Source organism: Telmatherina bonti (assembly GCF_933228915.1).
Source record: "Telmatherina bonti genome assembly, chromosome: 21".
Lineage (NCBI taxonomy): Eukaryota > Metazoa > Chordata > Actinopteri > Atheriniformes > Telmatherinidae > Telmatherina > Telmatherina bonti.
In genome coordinates this window covers 20990373-21007058 of record NC_136630.1, presented here as the reverse complement: position 1 = coordinate 21007058, position 16686 = coordinate 20990373, and the positions used below count along the sequence as shown (strand labels likewise).

Here is a 16686-nt window from a genome sequence, read left to right as displayed (position 1 = left end):
GCCTCATATGGGGCAAACACACATTTGAGTGACAGCTGAGACATTCTTACATTTAGCTTGATTTGCCGTGAGGCATGTGGACAAGTGAATGACGGTGACTAACCGCTCAGGGTGCTTTTCCCTGAAAAGGGGATGTTTTCTTTTTCTTGTCTCACAATTGAACTTGACGGTTCCTCGAAGAGCGAATTGTTTTTCCTCTGTCTGGAAATCAGCTGTCATCTCTTTGGGCTGTTCTCACTTCACAGTAACATGTCTGATAAAGAACAAAGGTGCTGGTTGTAGCAAGCTAGAAATCACTTGACCCCTTAATTCTTAGACCACTTCAGTGCTTCTCATCTACTCCTCACTTTCTCATTGTACTACTTTAGTTAGTGATACTTAAGAGCTAATTTCACGGAATAAATGTACCTTCAGTTGGAAATGTACATATTTTCACCATGCCTCTCACTTCTTGATAATTGCTTCCCATTTATTTACTGTAGTGAGAAGTTTCCTATTCCTCCCCAGCTCCCCAGTGTTGCTGCAGTGTCACTTCTTTTAACAACAGATTCTGTTTTTTGGCAGTTGCACAATATTTCTCTGCCATACTTTCTTTGAATATTAATAAAGTAAATGCTTTATTTGCTCTTGTTGACAGATTGTTAGTTTCTGTCAAGTAATAGTTCAAGGTGATACCTTGAGAGCAACACCCTTATTGAAAATGTTGTCGTTTAATTCACTGCGTCTGATAAGCAGAAAATTGATTAAATGATGCAGAATCTCAACTTGTAGATGACAAGCTTCAGAAAACGTTTTTAACTCTTTGGCATCATATTTGTTGTATACTGTTGACGCTTAATGTCTTAAGACATGTTTTCTACACAGTTTCACAAAATTAATTTATTTTGCAGAGAAAGGAAAGGGAATTGATATGATTTTTTTCTTTTGGTCAAAGCTTTAAAGGAGAATTTTTTTATAACTTAAAAACAAAAAAAACAACTTAAAAAAAACAAAACAAGAATTCCACATAAATAGTTAAAATATTGGAAAATGGAGGAAATGGCCATATATTAAAAAGCTCATTCTGAATTAAAAGCTCGAGTAAAGATGACTTTTTAATGAGTTTTCAGTTTAACTAAAAACTATAAGATTTTAAAATCTTAAAACAGACTGGAAACCATTGTAGTGAAACTAAAATTTGTGGAAGTTGCACTGATTGTGAATTAATTTTAGCTGCTGTTGTACCAACAAACCAGACAACAAAATGACCTACAGCAGGCCACTATTGTGCATGTTTCTGCTCAAACTGCCAGAGACATGCTCCATGAGGGTGTTATGAGGCCCAATGTCCACGTGGGGCCTGTGCTCACAGCTCAACAGTGTTCAGCCTGATTGACATTTCCCAGAGAACAGCCGGGTTGGCAGGTTTGCCATTGGCGCTCCATGCTCTTCACAGATGAGTGCAGGGTCACATTGAGAACTTGTGACAGACATGAGTCTAGAGACGCCATGAAAAACATTTGCTGCCTTAAACATCCTCCAGCATGACCGGTTTGGCAGTGGGTCAGTGGTAGTGTAGGGAGGCATATCTTTTGATGTGCTGGCCACAAGTACCCTGACTTCCACTAGGTACCAAGAGGAGACCTTCAGAGCTGTTGTCAGACCATATGCTGCTACTGTGGGAGCTGAGTTCCTTCTGTTGCTTGACAATGCTTGTCGTCATGTAGCTGGAGTCCAGCAGCAGTTCTGCCTGGCAAACATTGATGTTATGCTATGACCTGCCTGATTCCCAGACCTGAATCCAATCCAGTTATTCTGGGACATCGTGTCTCATTTAATGGACCACTGCAGCAATGCATCACTGACTGTCTGGGGGGTGACTGATGCAGGTCTGGGAGGAGGTTCCTCAGGAGGACATCCTTTATCCCATCAGGAGCATGCCCAGACATTGTTGGGAGTTAATACAGACACGTGGAGGTCACACATGTCTGCACCTAAATTTAATTTCCACAGAAGTTGGGTCAGCCTGAGATCTGATCATTGCACTTTTATTGTGAGAATGATTCTGAATCTAGACCTACTTGAGTTAATTATTTTGATTTCAGTTAATCATCCTTATAATATTTTGCTCTCAACACATTGGATGAATTATAAATTCCAGCTGAAATATTTATTTAAGATTCAGGATGTGTAGTAAAGTGTTCTCTGTTATTGTTTTGAGCAGTGTATTTTATTTCAGTAGAACATATCAGATATTGAAACTCAGTCATTTTCAGTATTTCACTGAAAATAGTAGCTAATTCTGATTATGATGGCAGATGACAAAAAAGTTGGGACAAGGTGATATTTATCATTGTGTCTGTAAATGTCTGAAGGGAATAGAACAGTTGTTGAAGATCTGATACAGGATTCTAGCTGATACAGTCCTGTGCGTTTGCTCACTTTTTAGTAAGATGCCTACTGGTGTCTGTTGGACTCGACTGCTAGCAGGCCAGTTCTGCAACTATACACTTCTCTCATAAAGCCATGGTGTTGTGATTGATGCAGTATGCAGTTTAGTATTGTCTTGAAATGCAAGGCTTTCCCTGACAGAGACGACGTCTGGATGGGAGCTAATGTTGCTTTAAAACACCTATCTGCTTTTCAGCACTGATGGAGTCTTCAGAGATGTGTAAGGTGTATTACCACTAATGCAACCCCGTCCATCAGAAATGCAGACTTTTGAACTCCTGATAAGCTCAACGGTCCCTCTTCTCTTTACTCCACAGGACACAACATGCAGGGTTTTCAGAAAGTATTTCAAATTTAGATTAATCTGACCAGAGAACCGTTTCCCACTTTACCTCAGACCATTTTAAAGGAGATTCAGTCCAAAGAAGACTTCGGCCCTTTGTAGTCACATTTGTCTTCCTCTTTTCAGGAAGTTTTGCTGAGCCCGTGCAGCGATTTCCAATAAGAGTCATGCCTGTTTTTAATGTTCTGTTGCCTGAGAACATCACGACCATTCAGTTTTGAGCTTCGGCTTTGTCCCTGCGCACAGAGATACCTCTTGATTCTTAAAAAAATGTAGTGAGAATATTTTAGACTGTAGATGTTGGGATCTTCTAAGTATTTCTCCACAATTTTTAGATGCAGATTGTTAAACTTCTGTTTATCTTTACTTCTGAGCGGCACTGTGGCTTTTAAACCCGCCTTCTACATCCAGCCATGTTACTGATCTTTTCCAAATTTACCTAACTGATAAAATCTCTTAGTTTAAACATTTTCTTTGTTGTTTATGTTTTGTTGGGGAAGAATCTGGGTTTATGTTATTTGCAAATCCTCGTATTTTGTTTTTAGTGACATTTTACACAGCTTCCCACCTTTTTTTTTTTTAAGTTGTTGTTCAGTGTTCATCAGAAAGGGGCCTGCTGTTGGAATACTCTCCTCATACGTACATCCAGAACATGAGCAAAGGATATTTGTTTACCCTCAGTTATTCACTGAAATGAATGCGTCATGTAGTGTTATTTTTGTTCTTTCAGGGCAAGTCCAGACATGTTTCACTTAGGAACCAATAAACAAACCACCCAGCAGCCACCCCGTGTCTTTTTCCTCCCTGTCCGTCCAACTTATTATTGGGATTCCCTGGCTAGTGACGTGTCATGAGATTGACCAAGTGTTGACCTCATCACATAGCAGGAGGAAAAACACACCCCTGCTGCTGTTGGAAAAGGTTTTCATTCTTCTCTGCATGTTATGAGTGTATGATGTTGTGTCTGACTGTTTTCCTTGTTACAATTAAAGGAGGCTAACAACTTCCATGTTATCCTGACACATCTCATGTCAGGATCTGTATAAATCTGTATAAAACTTGTTAGAGTTAAGAGAGTAGAGTCCACTAAATGTTGTAGTGCCATGAACTCAGTGGCCTAAATGTGTTGGCTGTCGATCACCTGTGGTTGTCATGTGTGTGTATGTGTGTGTGTGCACACTTTAGCATGCATTTGGCAAGTTTGTATATAACCCAGCTGTTTTGGGAATGCCAGGGGCCGTTATGGGTCTGGAATGACGTAAGAGCGCAAGAACAGAGTGAGGGAAAGGAGAAAGGAGGGGGCGGGATATGGAGGCGGATATCTGCTGTGGAATTCCAGAGTTCCGACTCCAGTCTGTTTTTGGAACACAATTGTCTGGTATTTGGTTGATCCTCCCTCTGCATTTGTCTTTGTAGATTTCTCTCAAGTTTCCCTCTGTTCCTATTTACATTGCAAACATTGTTTGAAAAACATCTACTTATGAAGTGAAACAGTTTCCTACTTCTATTATGATTTTTAGATAAAAATGATTTTGCTAAAATGTCACGTGACCTGTTTGGACTTCCATACAGGTGTCTCCAACTTCAATCCATTCTTTGTCTAACTATGCTGGCCAGACTTAAAAGTAACTTGTAATTATCAGTTCTTTTCATGGGTTAGTGACTGTTGGCCCTCATGTTGACTCTGACTGTCCCAGTCGTACACCTGGAATGACAAGGACAGTGAATTCTCATCCTGCAGAGCTCCAGCGGGCTTCTGTTCTTTAGCCTGAATGGCTGGGACTTTAGTCAATGACGGTATTATATGTTGTCAGCCTTAAAGCACAGAGTGGATCTGTGTAGTCAGACTAGTAGACAGGAGAAAGCCTGTATAGTCAAAATGGCCTTTTTCCTTTCTTTTAAAACCCAAAGTACCCGTCGTTCTTGGTCACAGCTCAGTGGCTGTTGCTATGAAGACGCTTCCGATGAATCATGCCGTTTGCAGATAACATTCCAGCATCTGTCTGTGGGGACAAGCATTATCAATCATGCTTGGCCTTTGACCCTTGTCCTCCACAAAGCTGCCACAAATCAGGCATGGTAGAGCAGCACCCCATCACTCATCAACTGGGCAGCCTATTAATGATGCAAATGACATCAATCAACAGTTTAAGTAATAATGTAAAACAATATGCGTTTTTTGTTTTTGTTTTTTTCATTTTGGGAAATTTTATTGAAATTAATGCGATGAAAACTGAAATTTGTAAGAGAATAAATGTTAGATGCAGCAAGTTTAGATATTTGCTCAGTGTCTTTTCCTGCATGTCTTGTGCACAGATTGAACGGCGCATGGAGTTGGTGCGTGTGGTGTCCCACAACACGCATAAAAAGATGGTGTCGTGCTTACAGGGACATATTGGCGCAGATGCAGAGAAGAGACATGTGAGTCACCAGACTTGTTACTGTAAACTTTTTGTGTTTATCTTACTAATGTGAACAACTTTTTTATCTCACACCCCCATACAAGGTTGTGTTCACACTGTTTGTACAAATGGTTTTGATGTGTGAACTGTCAGACCGAGCGCTCCATGATTTCTCTTTTGTTTTGTTTCTTACCCTACAACACCTAAAACGCACTACAGTCCGTACCACGCCTCTATACAGGAAATGGTCAGGTAAAAGAGACAAAACACTTATTCAGTTTCTCTTGGTCTTCTGGACAACCTGCTTCATTTTCCATTTCAGCGTCTGTCATCTTAATTCGCTCTGCATGACACTGCCTGTGGGATTCTCTGGATTAAAAACAGGATGTTCAACACGCATCAGTGTTTTTGCACAGATCCAAACTGTAAAAGTCTACTCCAGCTTTGTCATTTGATAAATGTCTCTCTTCCTCAGCTGGCATCTTAAATCCCATTTAACATCTGTACTTTCCTCCTTTCTTCAGAGAACTTCCTTTTTCTGACTGAATGTACTGTTCAGTGGAAACCCCTTGATGAAGTTTCCATAAGCTTAAAACATAAAACGTTTCTGTGTAGTTTATATGTTGATGCAATACTAATCCTTGTCTGCATCTGTTCCCCTCACCACATGCACGACAACAGAAAAAGCTTCCTCTCACGTCGCTGTCCCAAGCAATGGTGGAAGGAGGAAACCAGCTGGGAGAAGACTCCTTGATAGGGTGAGTTTATGGCTGATTGACACTTATGACTGCCAGTCTTACCAACATGGAAACTGTTGCTATATGGAGCAGAAGCACCCTGGAGAGTGTGAAATATGAGGCCATGCATTCAGGGCGAGCGTTCTGCAGTTTGTTTTTGTGTCGGGGACTTTCAGCAGTTCCCGTCCTCATGAGTCGAGATTGTGCATTGCATCATGACAAGCACGCAAAGCTGGACTAGTTGGGGGATCTAGAAAGTGAATGTCTCTAGATCTTCACTGCAGCTATGTGTCTGTGTGGAAATAATAAGGAAGGGAAAGTATGGCAGTTGGTCTACACTGCATTCATGTATTTTATCATGTATTGTTTCCTCTTTTCTGTATTAAAAGCTTTATTACTGGAAACGCTGTGGCCCAAAACCCCAAATCATGGTCACAGATCATGAGGTTACTGTGTGCTTCTGGCTTCTGGCAGCTAGAAATGATGACATCATGTTGACCTTATTTTTGCTCTGTTAATATTGATTTGGGTCAGATGATGAACTGTGTTGCTGCATTACAGCACATAGTAAGAAGATGTGGGATTACATTATATTCTTATAAAAACACATAAGAATCATTTTTGGATTTTAACTCACACTTTTCTCTCTTTGTGGTGTCACGTGTCTCAACAGGAAGATGATGGAAGTGTGTGGAGAAGCTGAGAATCGTCTGGCATCAGAGCTGATGCAACACGAGCTGCAGATAGAGAAGGACGTTCTGGATCCTCTCAGCCAGCTTGCAGAGGTCAGAAACACTGCAGTTATCTGTTAACTGGATTTAGTAAAACATTGCAGGTTTGAAGCATTTATCAAATCTACTTTGCTTTGTTTTGTTTTGTTGAAATACCTGTGAAAAAGATTTTCTCTTTTCTCTTCTCTTTGGTTAAGGCTGCTCAGTTCTTTTAAATAAAGCACATATGCCCTTATACCTTTATAACTTTTAAAGGTCTACATTTTTCTTTCATTAGTTCAAATTTCCTTTAAACAATGCTGAAAATCAGTTTTTTCTGTCAAATAGTTGTAGTAGTGATAACAATAATATTGTAACAGTACATGGTCAAAACTTGAAACAGTAATAGTATAATAAACACTTATTGTGCCACAAAGATCCACAACAGGCGAAACCCAGGGTGGTTTACCCTATAAATTGTTAATAAGATTCAATTTGGCCTACCTAATGGTAGACAAAGCGTTACAAGTGGGTTGTGTGTGGACTGTTTTATGTAATTTAGTCGTGAGGATTTCAGGTCTTGCCATTTCTTCCTCGTCATCATGCATTTTGTTGTCATGCTATGTACATATTGGGCTATTAAAAACCACTTCATCAGTTGAAATCAAATGTTTTAAAACAGTAAGATGTGCTTTTGTGTTTTTACTAGTGACAAATCTGTGGAAAAATGTTGGTATAGTTGCTCCACAGTGTAAAGTTTGCTCCCTCTGATTTCCATCTTATGGTCATTTTAGGTAGAAATTCCCAACATCCTGAAGCAGAGGAAACAGCTGGCCAAGCTGGTGCTGGACTATGATTCTGCCAGAGCGAGGTTCATTTTAGTTCCTTCTTTGGACACTTACAATTTACGTCTGCTTGTGACTACATGTATTTTAAAACCAAAAACTGATCAACTAGCAATTTTTCTTCTTACTTCTCTCATGTAGAGCTAATTCTGTGCGTTATATTTCTGTTATTCCTAATTATTCATTTTCTGTCTTCTTCCTTAAACCCTCATATTTAGGTGGTTGCAGGCAACCAAATCAATAATCTCAGGAACAAATACTCAAGCACTGACGGCTAAGGCTGACCTACTCAAAGAGGAGGTGGATGAAGCTATGAACAAAGTGGAGCTTTGCAAGGTAACTAGCACAAGTTCAAATGGTGCACAGACCTTTTTATATGGAACCATATGGTTTCGTTTTGCTTGTTTATATCAGGACACATGGTTATTTAGCAGCAGCGTTATAGAGAATGCTTTTGTAGAACGCTGCTTCAGTGGTGGTAAAACTTTATTTACACCATCGGATGCAGATCACAAGTTTTCAATAGGTGACTAATTTATTTATTGCTGTTTGTACTCACATCTGTGCATCTCACACTGATAGAAAAACTCAGCTTTGACCTGGCAGACTGAAGGATTTTTTTTTTATTGGCCTGCGTTTAAGAAAAAAAACAAACTGAAACACTCAGTTGGGAAGAGAATCATCACAGCAATGTCTGGGTTTTCAGAGGCCCTCAGGCTCTCTGAGCCAGAACGCTGACACATGCAAATGGCTGAAAATGCCCCATCAGCTCCGTGCGTGTGCATCTACATCAGTTAAACTTAGTCACTGGTGAGCTTTTGTGTGTACTGGCTGCACGATGTGTTTTCTATCCAGGAAACGCAGAGCTGTGTGCTTCCTCATTACCCCCCTCAGTCTTCAGTCCTGCAAACAGCAGGAAGATTTATGACTCATATAAACCTGAGTTGATCTTTGACGCTCATCCTGCCTCTTAAAATATCTTAAAGTCTGATGAAAGATGCTGAGTTTAGATGAAGATATCTAATAAAGGGTTAGAGCAAATTAGTTTTTTCAATTTGCTGTGTGATTAAGTTGGTAAAAAAAAAAAAGTTTCTTTTAACCCTGTTTGTGTCTTAACAGGATCAACTTGCCGCAGACATGTACAGTTTTTTCTCAAAAGAAGGCGACTATGCCCACTACTTCATCACAGTGAGTGCAGTGTGTCGAGTAAAAAAGAATGTTGTTGCACATGTTCACGTGGGAATATTCTCAGCTGTGATCTTACAAGGCAGCAGAGACTTGACTTGCCTACTTATTTACTATGGTCTCTGGTACTTTACTGCGTGTCTTATTCTACTTAGCTCATTTATCCCTCTGTGTTTCTGCAGCTCTTAGAAGCTCAGGCTGATTACCACAGAAATTCTCTCACTGTTCTGGAGAGCGTCCTGCCGACCATCCAGGCTCAGCAAGGTATAATGAGTGCAAACATGCCTTCAACACACAGTTGACACAACATGGTACACATGTGTATGTGTGACCCATTTCAGGTCTGGAAGTTTGGTTTCCTGATAAGAATTTGCAGTTTTAGCCCAGTTACCCTTGTTGTAAAACAAATTTAAGGCCTTGAATGAAGCTCTGCCTAAATAACAATATTTTTCCCTTCTCTTTCCTATCCAAAAATAATCTGTTTTTCAATTTTACAAACACATTTTCTCTTCTAGTTTTTTTTCTGTCTTTGTAAAATTCAGCTGTGTCTTGTTCAATGTGCTTGTTTTCTCTGTTGTAAACACATGTGGTCTAAAACCAGACAAGCCTGGTCTCCCAGCATGTGGCGATGACTCACCAACCCCGCACTCACTCCCACCCGTTCACACATCACACCCACCTGGGATTTGCAACGCTCCCTCCCTTCTGTCTTGCACTTTAGCTCAGACACACAGTCATAATTACAGAAAGATGTCTGCAGAGTCACTTCTGCTAGCTGGGAGCATTTGGTTGTTATTTGGCGGCACCCTGTAGGGGGAGTTGAGACTTTTTTAAAATTTTTTTTATTTATATCATGAAACTGCTTTAAAATGAATTTATAACAGCTCTAATACAACACTTGGCTTGTGTTTCTTTTCACAAACATACTCTTTCTTGTTATAATTTCTGTTTATGTGTAGACTCATGGATGGAAAAGCCTGCGTTTGGAACAGGGTTGGATGACCATCTGAAAAGGAGTGGAAGGGAGATCGCACTGCCAATAGAAGCCTGTGTGATGATGCTTTTAGAGACTGGTATGAAAGAGGAGGTAAGAGATTGAAATGACAGAAGAAATATGAAGAATCTGTCTGGTTTGTGGCGTTCAATGCAGTTTATTTTGTCAGGCTGAAATGGAGAAAACATTGAAATTCTGTATGATTGAAACTGATCTGCATATTATCAGAGAACAATTCTAATAAAAACAAAGTGGAACAAGTTACCACCGATGCTGAACATCTACACTCACTGTCCACTTCAGTAGGAACACTTTGATAGTTCCTGGTTGGACCCGATTTCCCTTCTGAACTCCCTTAATTCTTACTGACATAGATCCAACATGGTGTAGGAAACATTCCTCACAGATTTTGCGCCATATTGACATGATGGCATCAGACGGTTGCTCCATTCCATGATGACTCTGTTGTTCCACCACATCCCAAAGCTGCTCTGTTGGATTGAGATCTGATGACTGTGGAGGCCACTACACTACAGTTGTCATGTTAAAGAAGGCAGGCGGGGATGATTTGAGCTGTGTGACACGCTGCATTATCCTGCTGGACGAATGCATCAGAAGATGCTGCACTGTGGTCAGAAAGGGGTGAACGTGGTCAGCAACAATACTCAGGTAGACAGTGGTGTTTGAATAATGCACAGTTAATAAAAGGGGATTTAAAGGGTATCAAGAAAGAATCCCCACACTATTAAACCACCAGCCTGAACCATCGATACAAGGATTTATGATTTTATGTCGTTTCCACCTAATTCTGATCCTACCATCTGAATGCTGCATCTGAAATGGGGACTCTTTAGACCAGCAAGCTTTTTCCATCTTCCATTGTCCAGTTTTGGTGACTGTGTGAATTGTAGCCTCAATTTCCTGTTCTTAGCTGACAGAATTGGCGCTCTGTATGGTCTTCTGTTGCTGTTGTCCATTTACTTCAAGCCTGAACATGTTGTGTGTTCAGAGATGGCATTTTGCATACCGTGGTTATAACCTGTGATGATTTAACTTCCTGTTTCCTTTTTATTATCATCTTTGCATTGTCTGCGGTTTCTGGCCTCATTTTCATCCACACAACAACCGCTCACTGGATATTTTCTCCTTTTCAGACCATTTTCTCTAAACCCTAGCGATGGTTGTGTGTGAAAATCCCAGTAGATCATCAGTTTCTGAAATACTAAGATTCAAAGACAGTGAAATCCTCACTTTAAACTTCAACAAAGCCTTTTGACCACATCTGCACGTGTAAATGCAACGAGTTGCTGCCATGTGATTGGCTGATTAGGTATTTATGTGAATAAGCAGTTAAAAAGATGCACCTAATGAAGTGACTGATGAGTGTTGATTGATCTAAAATTTTGGGCATGTTCTGCCTCGGTGCTGTGCACATATTTAAAGTTGCAATGCAGAAACGTACCTATTTTAATGTCTGTTGCTTCCTCAGGGTGACATCACAAACAAAAAAAAACCTTGAGTGGAGAGCATGCATTTTTGTTTTGTTTTTTACTTTGCCATGTGGAAGGATGGATAGAGGTCATAGTGAACAAAGAACTGCCTTGTTGTATAGTTTTTTTTTTTGTTTTTTTTTTTTTTTTAAAAAAAAAGGTTACAACTGATTAAAGTCACACAGTGCAGTCATTGTCTGTGCTTTTCATCAGTGGTTCTTTGAACTTAATTGTTTTCGCCACTTGTTTTTCTTTGTGGTGGTTCTGTTGTGACATCTATTGTGGGTTGCTATCCACTTCAAACTTTGAAACATCAGCTGTTGACCTTAACATGTTGTCATTACTGAAGGATTATGCAATAATGACTTCTCTGTAGCTTCTGTGCAGGCTGTATTCCTGATAATCCTTCACTCTGCAGGGGTGAAAGCCATGCAAATAGATTAAACCTGCAAACTATAAATTGAACTGCTACTAATCCTTTCTAATATGTTTTGGTTGTTTTAAACTATTTGGTAGATTGATCACTGTTATGAAAGTTTGCTACTTGGTGTTGTAGCTTTTGTTTCATTCCCTACCAATCAAATGTTTGGACACCCTTTCCCTATAAATAAGTTGATTCACGCTCACATTCTCTCCTAAGGAGGATTTTGAGATTTTGGTCAGTAGGAGGAAGCCAGAGTACCCGATGAGAACCCACCCACGCATAAACGGGGAGAACATGCAAACTCCACACAGAAAGGCCACCGTTTGAGCTTGAACCAGCGACCTTCTTGCTGAGAGGCAACAGTGCTAACCACTATTCCACCGTGCACCCCCTGCTTTCGACTACATGAAAGATATAAAAAAAAAACCCCATAAATTTCTCATAGAACAATCAAAACAACTTTACTTGGAGTTTACAATACTTTTAAAAAAGAAACTGAGTCTGGTAGTAATAAACACGATTGGGAGGATTCTGTCACTGATAAAGGTTTTAGGATTAAATAAATTTATAAGCTTATTTGTCATCCAAGCTATGACAGGAGAGACGTCCGATGTGCTGAAGAACTATACATCCACCAGCCACTTTAATGTGACAACTTTATCGGTACTGAGTTGAACCACCTTTTACCTTTAGAACTGCCTCTATTTGTCAACAATGTGTTGGGAACCTTCTTAAGAGGTTTTGCTCCACACTGACATGACAAAATCACACAGTTTCTGCAGATTTATCAACTGGAACAGCCATGATGTGAACATCCTGCTCCACCTCATACCAAAGGTATTGATTTAAGATCTGATGACTGGAGGCTATCAAAGTACAGTGAACTCCTATCATTCAACAAAGCAGTTGGAGATGATTTGAACTTTGTGACATGGTGCATTACCTTGGTGGCAGAAGCCATCACAAGACGGTGCACTGTGGTAAAATAGGGATGGACATGGTCAGCAACAGCAATCTGGTAGGATGTGGCGTTTAAATAATGGCCTATTGGAACAAAAGGGCTCAATGTGTGCCAAGAAAGTATGACAGACGTTTACACCACCAGCAGCCTTGATACAAGACGGGAAGGATCCATGCTTTCATATGGTTTCCACCAAAACTGACCCTACAGTCTGAATGTCGCAGCTGAAATGGAGACTGATCAGACCAGGCAACATTTTTCTTTTCTTTCCTTGTTGAGGTGACTGTGTGACTTGTAGCCTCAGTTTCCTGTGCTTAGCTGACAGGAGTGGCATCTGTTGCTGTGTTCTGCTGCAGTAGCTCATCTGCTTCAAGACTAAATGTGTTGTGCATTCAAAGATGTACACAACCAATGATTATTTGAGTCATTTCTGCCTTTCTAGTATCTCAGTGAAATAATTAAAAGGTTTCATGACGACAAACATGGCTGTAACATGACGCTCCAGGCTGGAGCACAAAGGTGTGAAGTGTGGTTTCTCGGCGGCAGAGTCGTGTCGACTCCAGGAACGTGCATAGTTACCATCAGTGTCCAATCAAAATGAGTCAGATGCACAATGTTTTAAGATCAGAGAGTTATGGAGTGTTGCTTGAAGTTGCTAAAACTCAACAAATGCAGTATTGATTCTGAACGAAATGCATGTGCTCTTTGTTGAAGTGACCCGGCTTCTATTTGGTTTTTGTGCGCTGACTGACTAATGCAGAAGTACCAGAGCGGCTCATTAAAAGCTCCCCAAAGGTGCGGCTGTGCTTATCAGATAGATTGATGGCTGAAATAATTGAAGTCAAGCTGTAAATTGTTTGTTCGCATCAACACATTAAAATTCAAGGAGATGGGCAGACAAACTGTAAACAGAGCAGCTTCTTGTTTTTTTCTTTAGTATTCTTTTCTACAAACATGGCCAGCCATTATGGTGCAGTCATGATTTATGAAATGTTTGTATCTCCTCCCTGAATTAAATTTAGAATACAATAGAATGCTTTTTCCTGTCTATAAATCAAATCTCTTTGTGCGTCAATGTTGAGCGAAAGAAAAAAAACAAAAAGAGTGCAAGTGTTAACAGCAAAGCATGTTATTTGTTGCTCTTTTTGTTCCCTGGTGAGTCCAGTCTGTGTCATTATGGTGTAAAGGCAGTCTTTGTTTATGTGTCAAAGTAAAGAGCGGGCTGTGCCGAGACTGGAGGGTGTGTTTGTTTGCCTGCTTTAAGGTTTCATTGTGTGCAGCTGGCAGATGGAGTTTATAGACTGGATTTATAGAGTCTATCTGTAATTCTGTGGAAGGAGGTTGAATGTTCAGCTGTGTGCACGTTAAATCTCTACATGCTTGTTTGCCATTGAAGCTGATGTTCGCTGTCATTCATTGATATGTATGGGGGTGTGTGTGTGTCAGGGTTTATTCAGGATTGCAGCAGGGGCATCCAAGCTAAAGAAGCTAAAGGCAGCACTGGACTGCTCCACTTCGCAACTGGAAGAGTTCTACTCCGACCCACATGCTGTTGCTGGTATGTCCTGTAGGGGTGTAACAATAATTAACAATCTATTATCAATCCAAATGAATCAAGTAATACTTCAAAGTTTTTGTCTTTAAAGTATCTCAGATTGAATAACATGTGGTTTCAGGAGCACTGAAGTCCTACTTGAGGGAACTCCCAGAACCTCTGATGACCTACCAGCTTTATGATGAGTGGATCCAGGCATCCAGGCAAGGCTTCTAACATTACCAGTTCATATGAGATGGATTTATTGTTACACAGCTATCATGAAGGGCATTTTAGGTTTTCACTGAGTCTCAGCTACTTCAGCCTTTTCCTTTCATTCACCTGTCTCCTATCATTCCAGTGTGTCGGATCAAGACACACGGCTGCAGGCGCTTTGGGTTGTCTGTGATCAGCTACCAAAGAACAACAAAACTAACTTGAGGTTTGTTTTTTAAACCTACAACCATGGCGTTAACTACATTAATTAATCCTCTGAAATGTGAAACATTGATATATATATATATATATATATATATATATATATATATATATATAATATTTCCATACAGGTATCTGGTGAAGTTTTTAGCCAAACTGGCTCAAGAGAGCGAAGTGAACAAAATGACTCCTAGCAACATCGCCATCGTCCTGGGACCCAATCTGCTTTGGGCCAAGACTGAAGGGTGAGAAAAACTAACACTGCTAAGATACATTTCTACAAAGATAGTCTGTTTTCTCAGCTTGGTTCATTTGGGAAGATTAATTTTTTTGCTCTTCTATTCATTTCTTCCCAGGAGTCTGGCGGAGATGGCTGCAGCCACTTCTGTGCACGTGGTGGCCATCATTGAGCCCATCATCCAGCACGCTGACTGGTTCTTTCCTGAGGGTAGGATCTGGCTGCACTCTACAGCTGCTGCATTCACCCTGACCTTGTGTTCTGTACTTCTAGTTGACAGCAGTCGTAGACGAGGTAGTCATGGTAAAGGCAGCTGATATTACTGCCCAGTGGGACAGAAAATCAGCTGTAATCAAGCTTCCAAGTTGCAAGATAAAAATTGCTGCCAAGTCTGTCCATGGTCAAGCTTTGTGTTTGTGTGTTTTTTTTTATTTTTCTTTTTAAAAGAGCAGCCTGAAGGCTGCAGCTGTCATTCATCCCTCTCATGCAGCTTGTCGTGCTAAAACTACCAGAGATTTACCCTCATTCATTTGCAGACACAATTCATGGAAAACAGCACTCTTTTGTTTTCCTACATTTTGTACCTTTTTCTGGAGCTACAAATTATATCATGCTTCAGTCCAAGCATTTCACATTTGTCACGGTTTATTGGGCAGGTTATTCACAGCGATCCTCAACCCTCCCTGAGTTTCTCAAAGCAAGTCTTTGCACAGTTTCTGCAATGATGTGTTAATCCCTGGAGTACAGACAGTGAAAAACACGACCCAGAGGTGTCCATCCTGCTTATCTTTGTTTTATATTTTGTTCTGGTCTTTGTTAGAATTACAATGCATGCAAACTAGATTACACTTTGACACTTCTACTTTAGCTTAATATGTTCATTTCTACAGTATGTGTTGGCAATCTTGTTGCCGGTGTTTTACCCATAAAACCTTGCTTTTCAGGGTTGTTTCCTGGATTGGGTTGGATTGTAAACAGTCCAGTAAAGCACATTATGACTTACTTGGATGGAGACCAAAACTCGTGATCTTTGGTTGTTTCTTTTATCCCTCTGTCACAAGTTCAATCTTAGGAGAAGGTCTCACCTGCTGAAGTGTCATTGTGCAAGGCTGTAAAACTGTGTCATATTGTGTGACAGTAATAAGTTATTTTCTGTAGAAGAGTTAACAGACTAATGCCACCCCCCTGTAAAATGACTTTCAGTATGGAGTCCAGACAGGGTTGCTTAATACAGTCGAGTAAAAGTGACTCTTTGTTCTTACAGATGTGGAGTTCAACGTGTCTGGCATGTTTGTGATGCCCACACCTGCATCCAACCACAATAATCACCTAGATTATGACTGCAGCACCATTGAGAGGAAGAGACCTGGCAGTATGGTGGGACCAGAGACTGATGCAACACGCAAAGACAAGTAATTACCTCAGGGTTCTGAAAGCTTTGAAGTTCCCAACATATTCCCTGCTTACTTCATTTCTGTTTTTATTTTCAACTTTATCACTTTTAATTTAGCTTCTTGTAGATTTTAACCTGAATAATTCTAATGTGATTAACTGTCTCTATTTCTCTGTGTTAGCTGTGGGGTTCGGTGATCCTGGTCTAATCTGACTTTCAGATAAAGCTGCGGTGTTTTCTCTTTCTCTCCTTCACCTCTCTCTACCCGTGTAGCACCTCTAACAAGCACTCGGACCACACCCTTCGTAGAGGCAGTAACACCTTATGTAGAAAGCAGCACACCTCACCTGCCTTCCAGCCTCCTTTACCCCCTGTTGAGGCTCAAATGCTGGGACATGTGGCCGGGCAGGTCGCTCAGCCCTTGGCCGAGCCCCAGCCGCAAGCTCCACCAGGGGGTTCAGGGCCTGACGCTTCCCAGCATAGCTTGGCACAGAGTCTGGCTGCTCTTGCAGCTGCTCAGCAGCTTCTAGCCCAGCAAACAGAGGAGTTCAGGTAAGGAGGA

At 40.6% G+C, this 16686-nt stretch overlaps 1 protein-coding gene across 4 annotated transcripts in view; it reads left to right on the top strand.

The window, feature by feature from the left end:
* arhgap17a (Rho GTPase activating protein 17a) overlaps positions 1 to 16686 on the top strand; it is a 35629-nt gene that overhangs the window by 12311 nt on the left and 6632 nt on the right. For 2 of the 4 annotated variants that reach the window (XM_079261322.1, XM_079261324.1), the window contains exons 4-19: positions 5090 to 5194; positions 5395 to 5427; positions 5857 to 5933; positions 6586 to 6697; positions 7417 to 7493; positions 7686 to 7803; positions 8587 to 8655; positions 8835 to 8916; positions 9612 to 9739; positions 13968 to 14079; positions 14198 to 14279; positions 14417 to 14497; positions 14625 to 14738; positions 14850 to 14941; positions 15996 to 16143; positions 16398 to 16676. In XM_079261322.1, the coding sequence (XP_079117448.1) occupies positions 5090 to 5194; positions 5395 to 5427; positions 5857 to 5933; positions 6586 to 6697; positions 7417 to 7493; positions 7686 to 7803; positions 8587 to 8655; positions 8835 to 8916; positions 9612 to 9739; positions 13968 to 14079; positions 14198 to 14279; positions 14417 to 14497; positions 14625 to 14738; positions 14850 to 14941; positions 15996 to 16143; positions 16398 to 16676 (1709 nt within the window). The remainder of the gene's footprint in view (positions 1 to 5089; positions 5195 to 5394; positions 5428 to 5856; positions 5934 to 6585; positions 6698 to 7416; positions 7494 to 7685; positions 7804 to 8586; positions 8656 to 8834; positions 8917 to 9611; positions 9740 to 13967; positions 14080 to 14197; positions 14280 to 14416; positions 14498 to 14624; positions 14739 to 14849; positions 14942 to 15995; positions 16144 to 16397; positions 16677 to 16686) is intronic. The other 2 variants (XM_079261323.1, XM_079261325.1) reach the window with 2 other exon arrangements.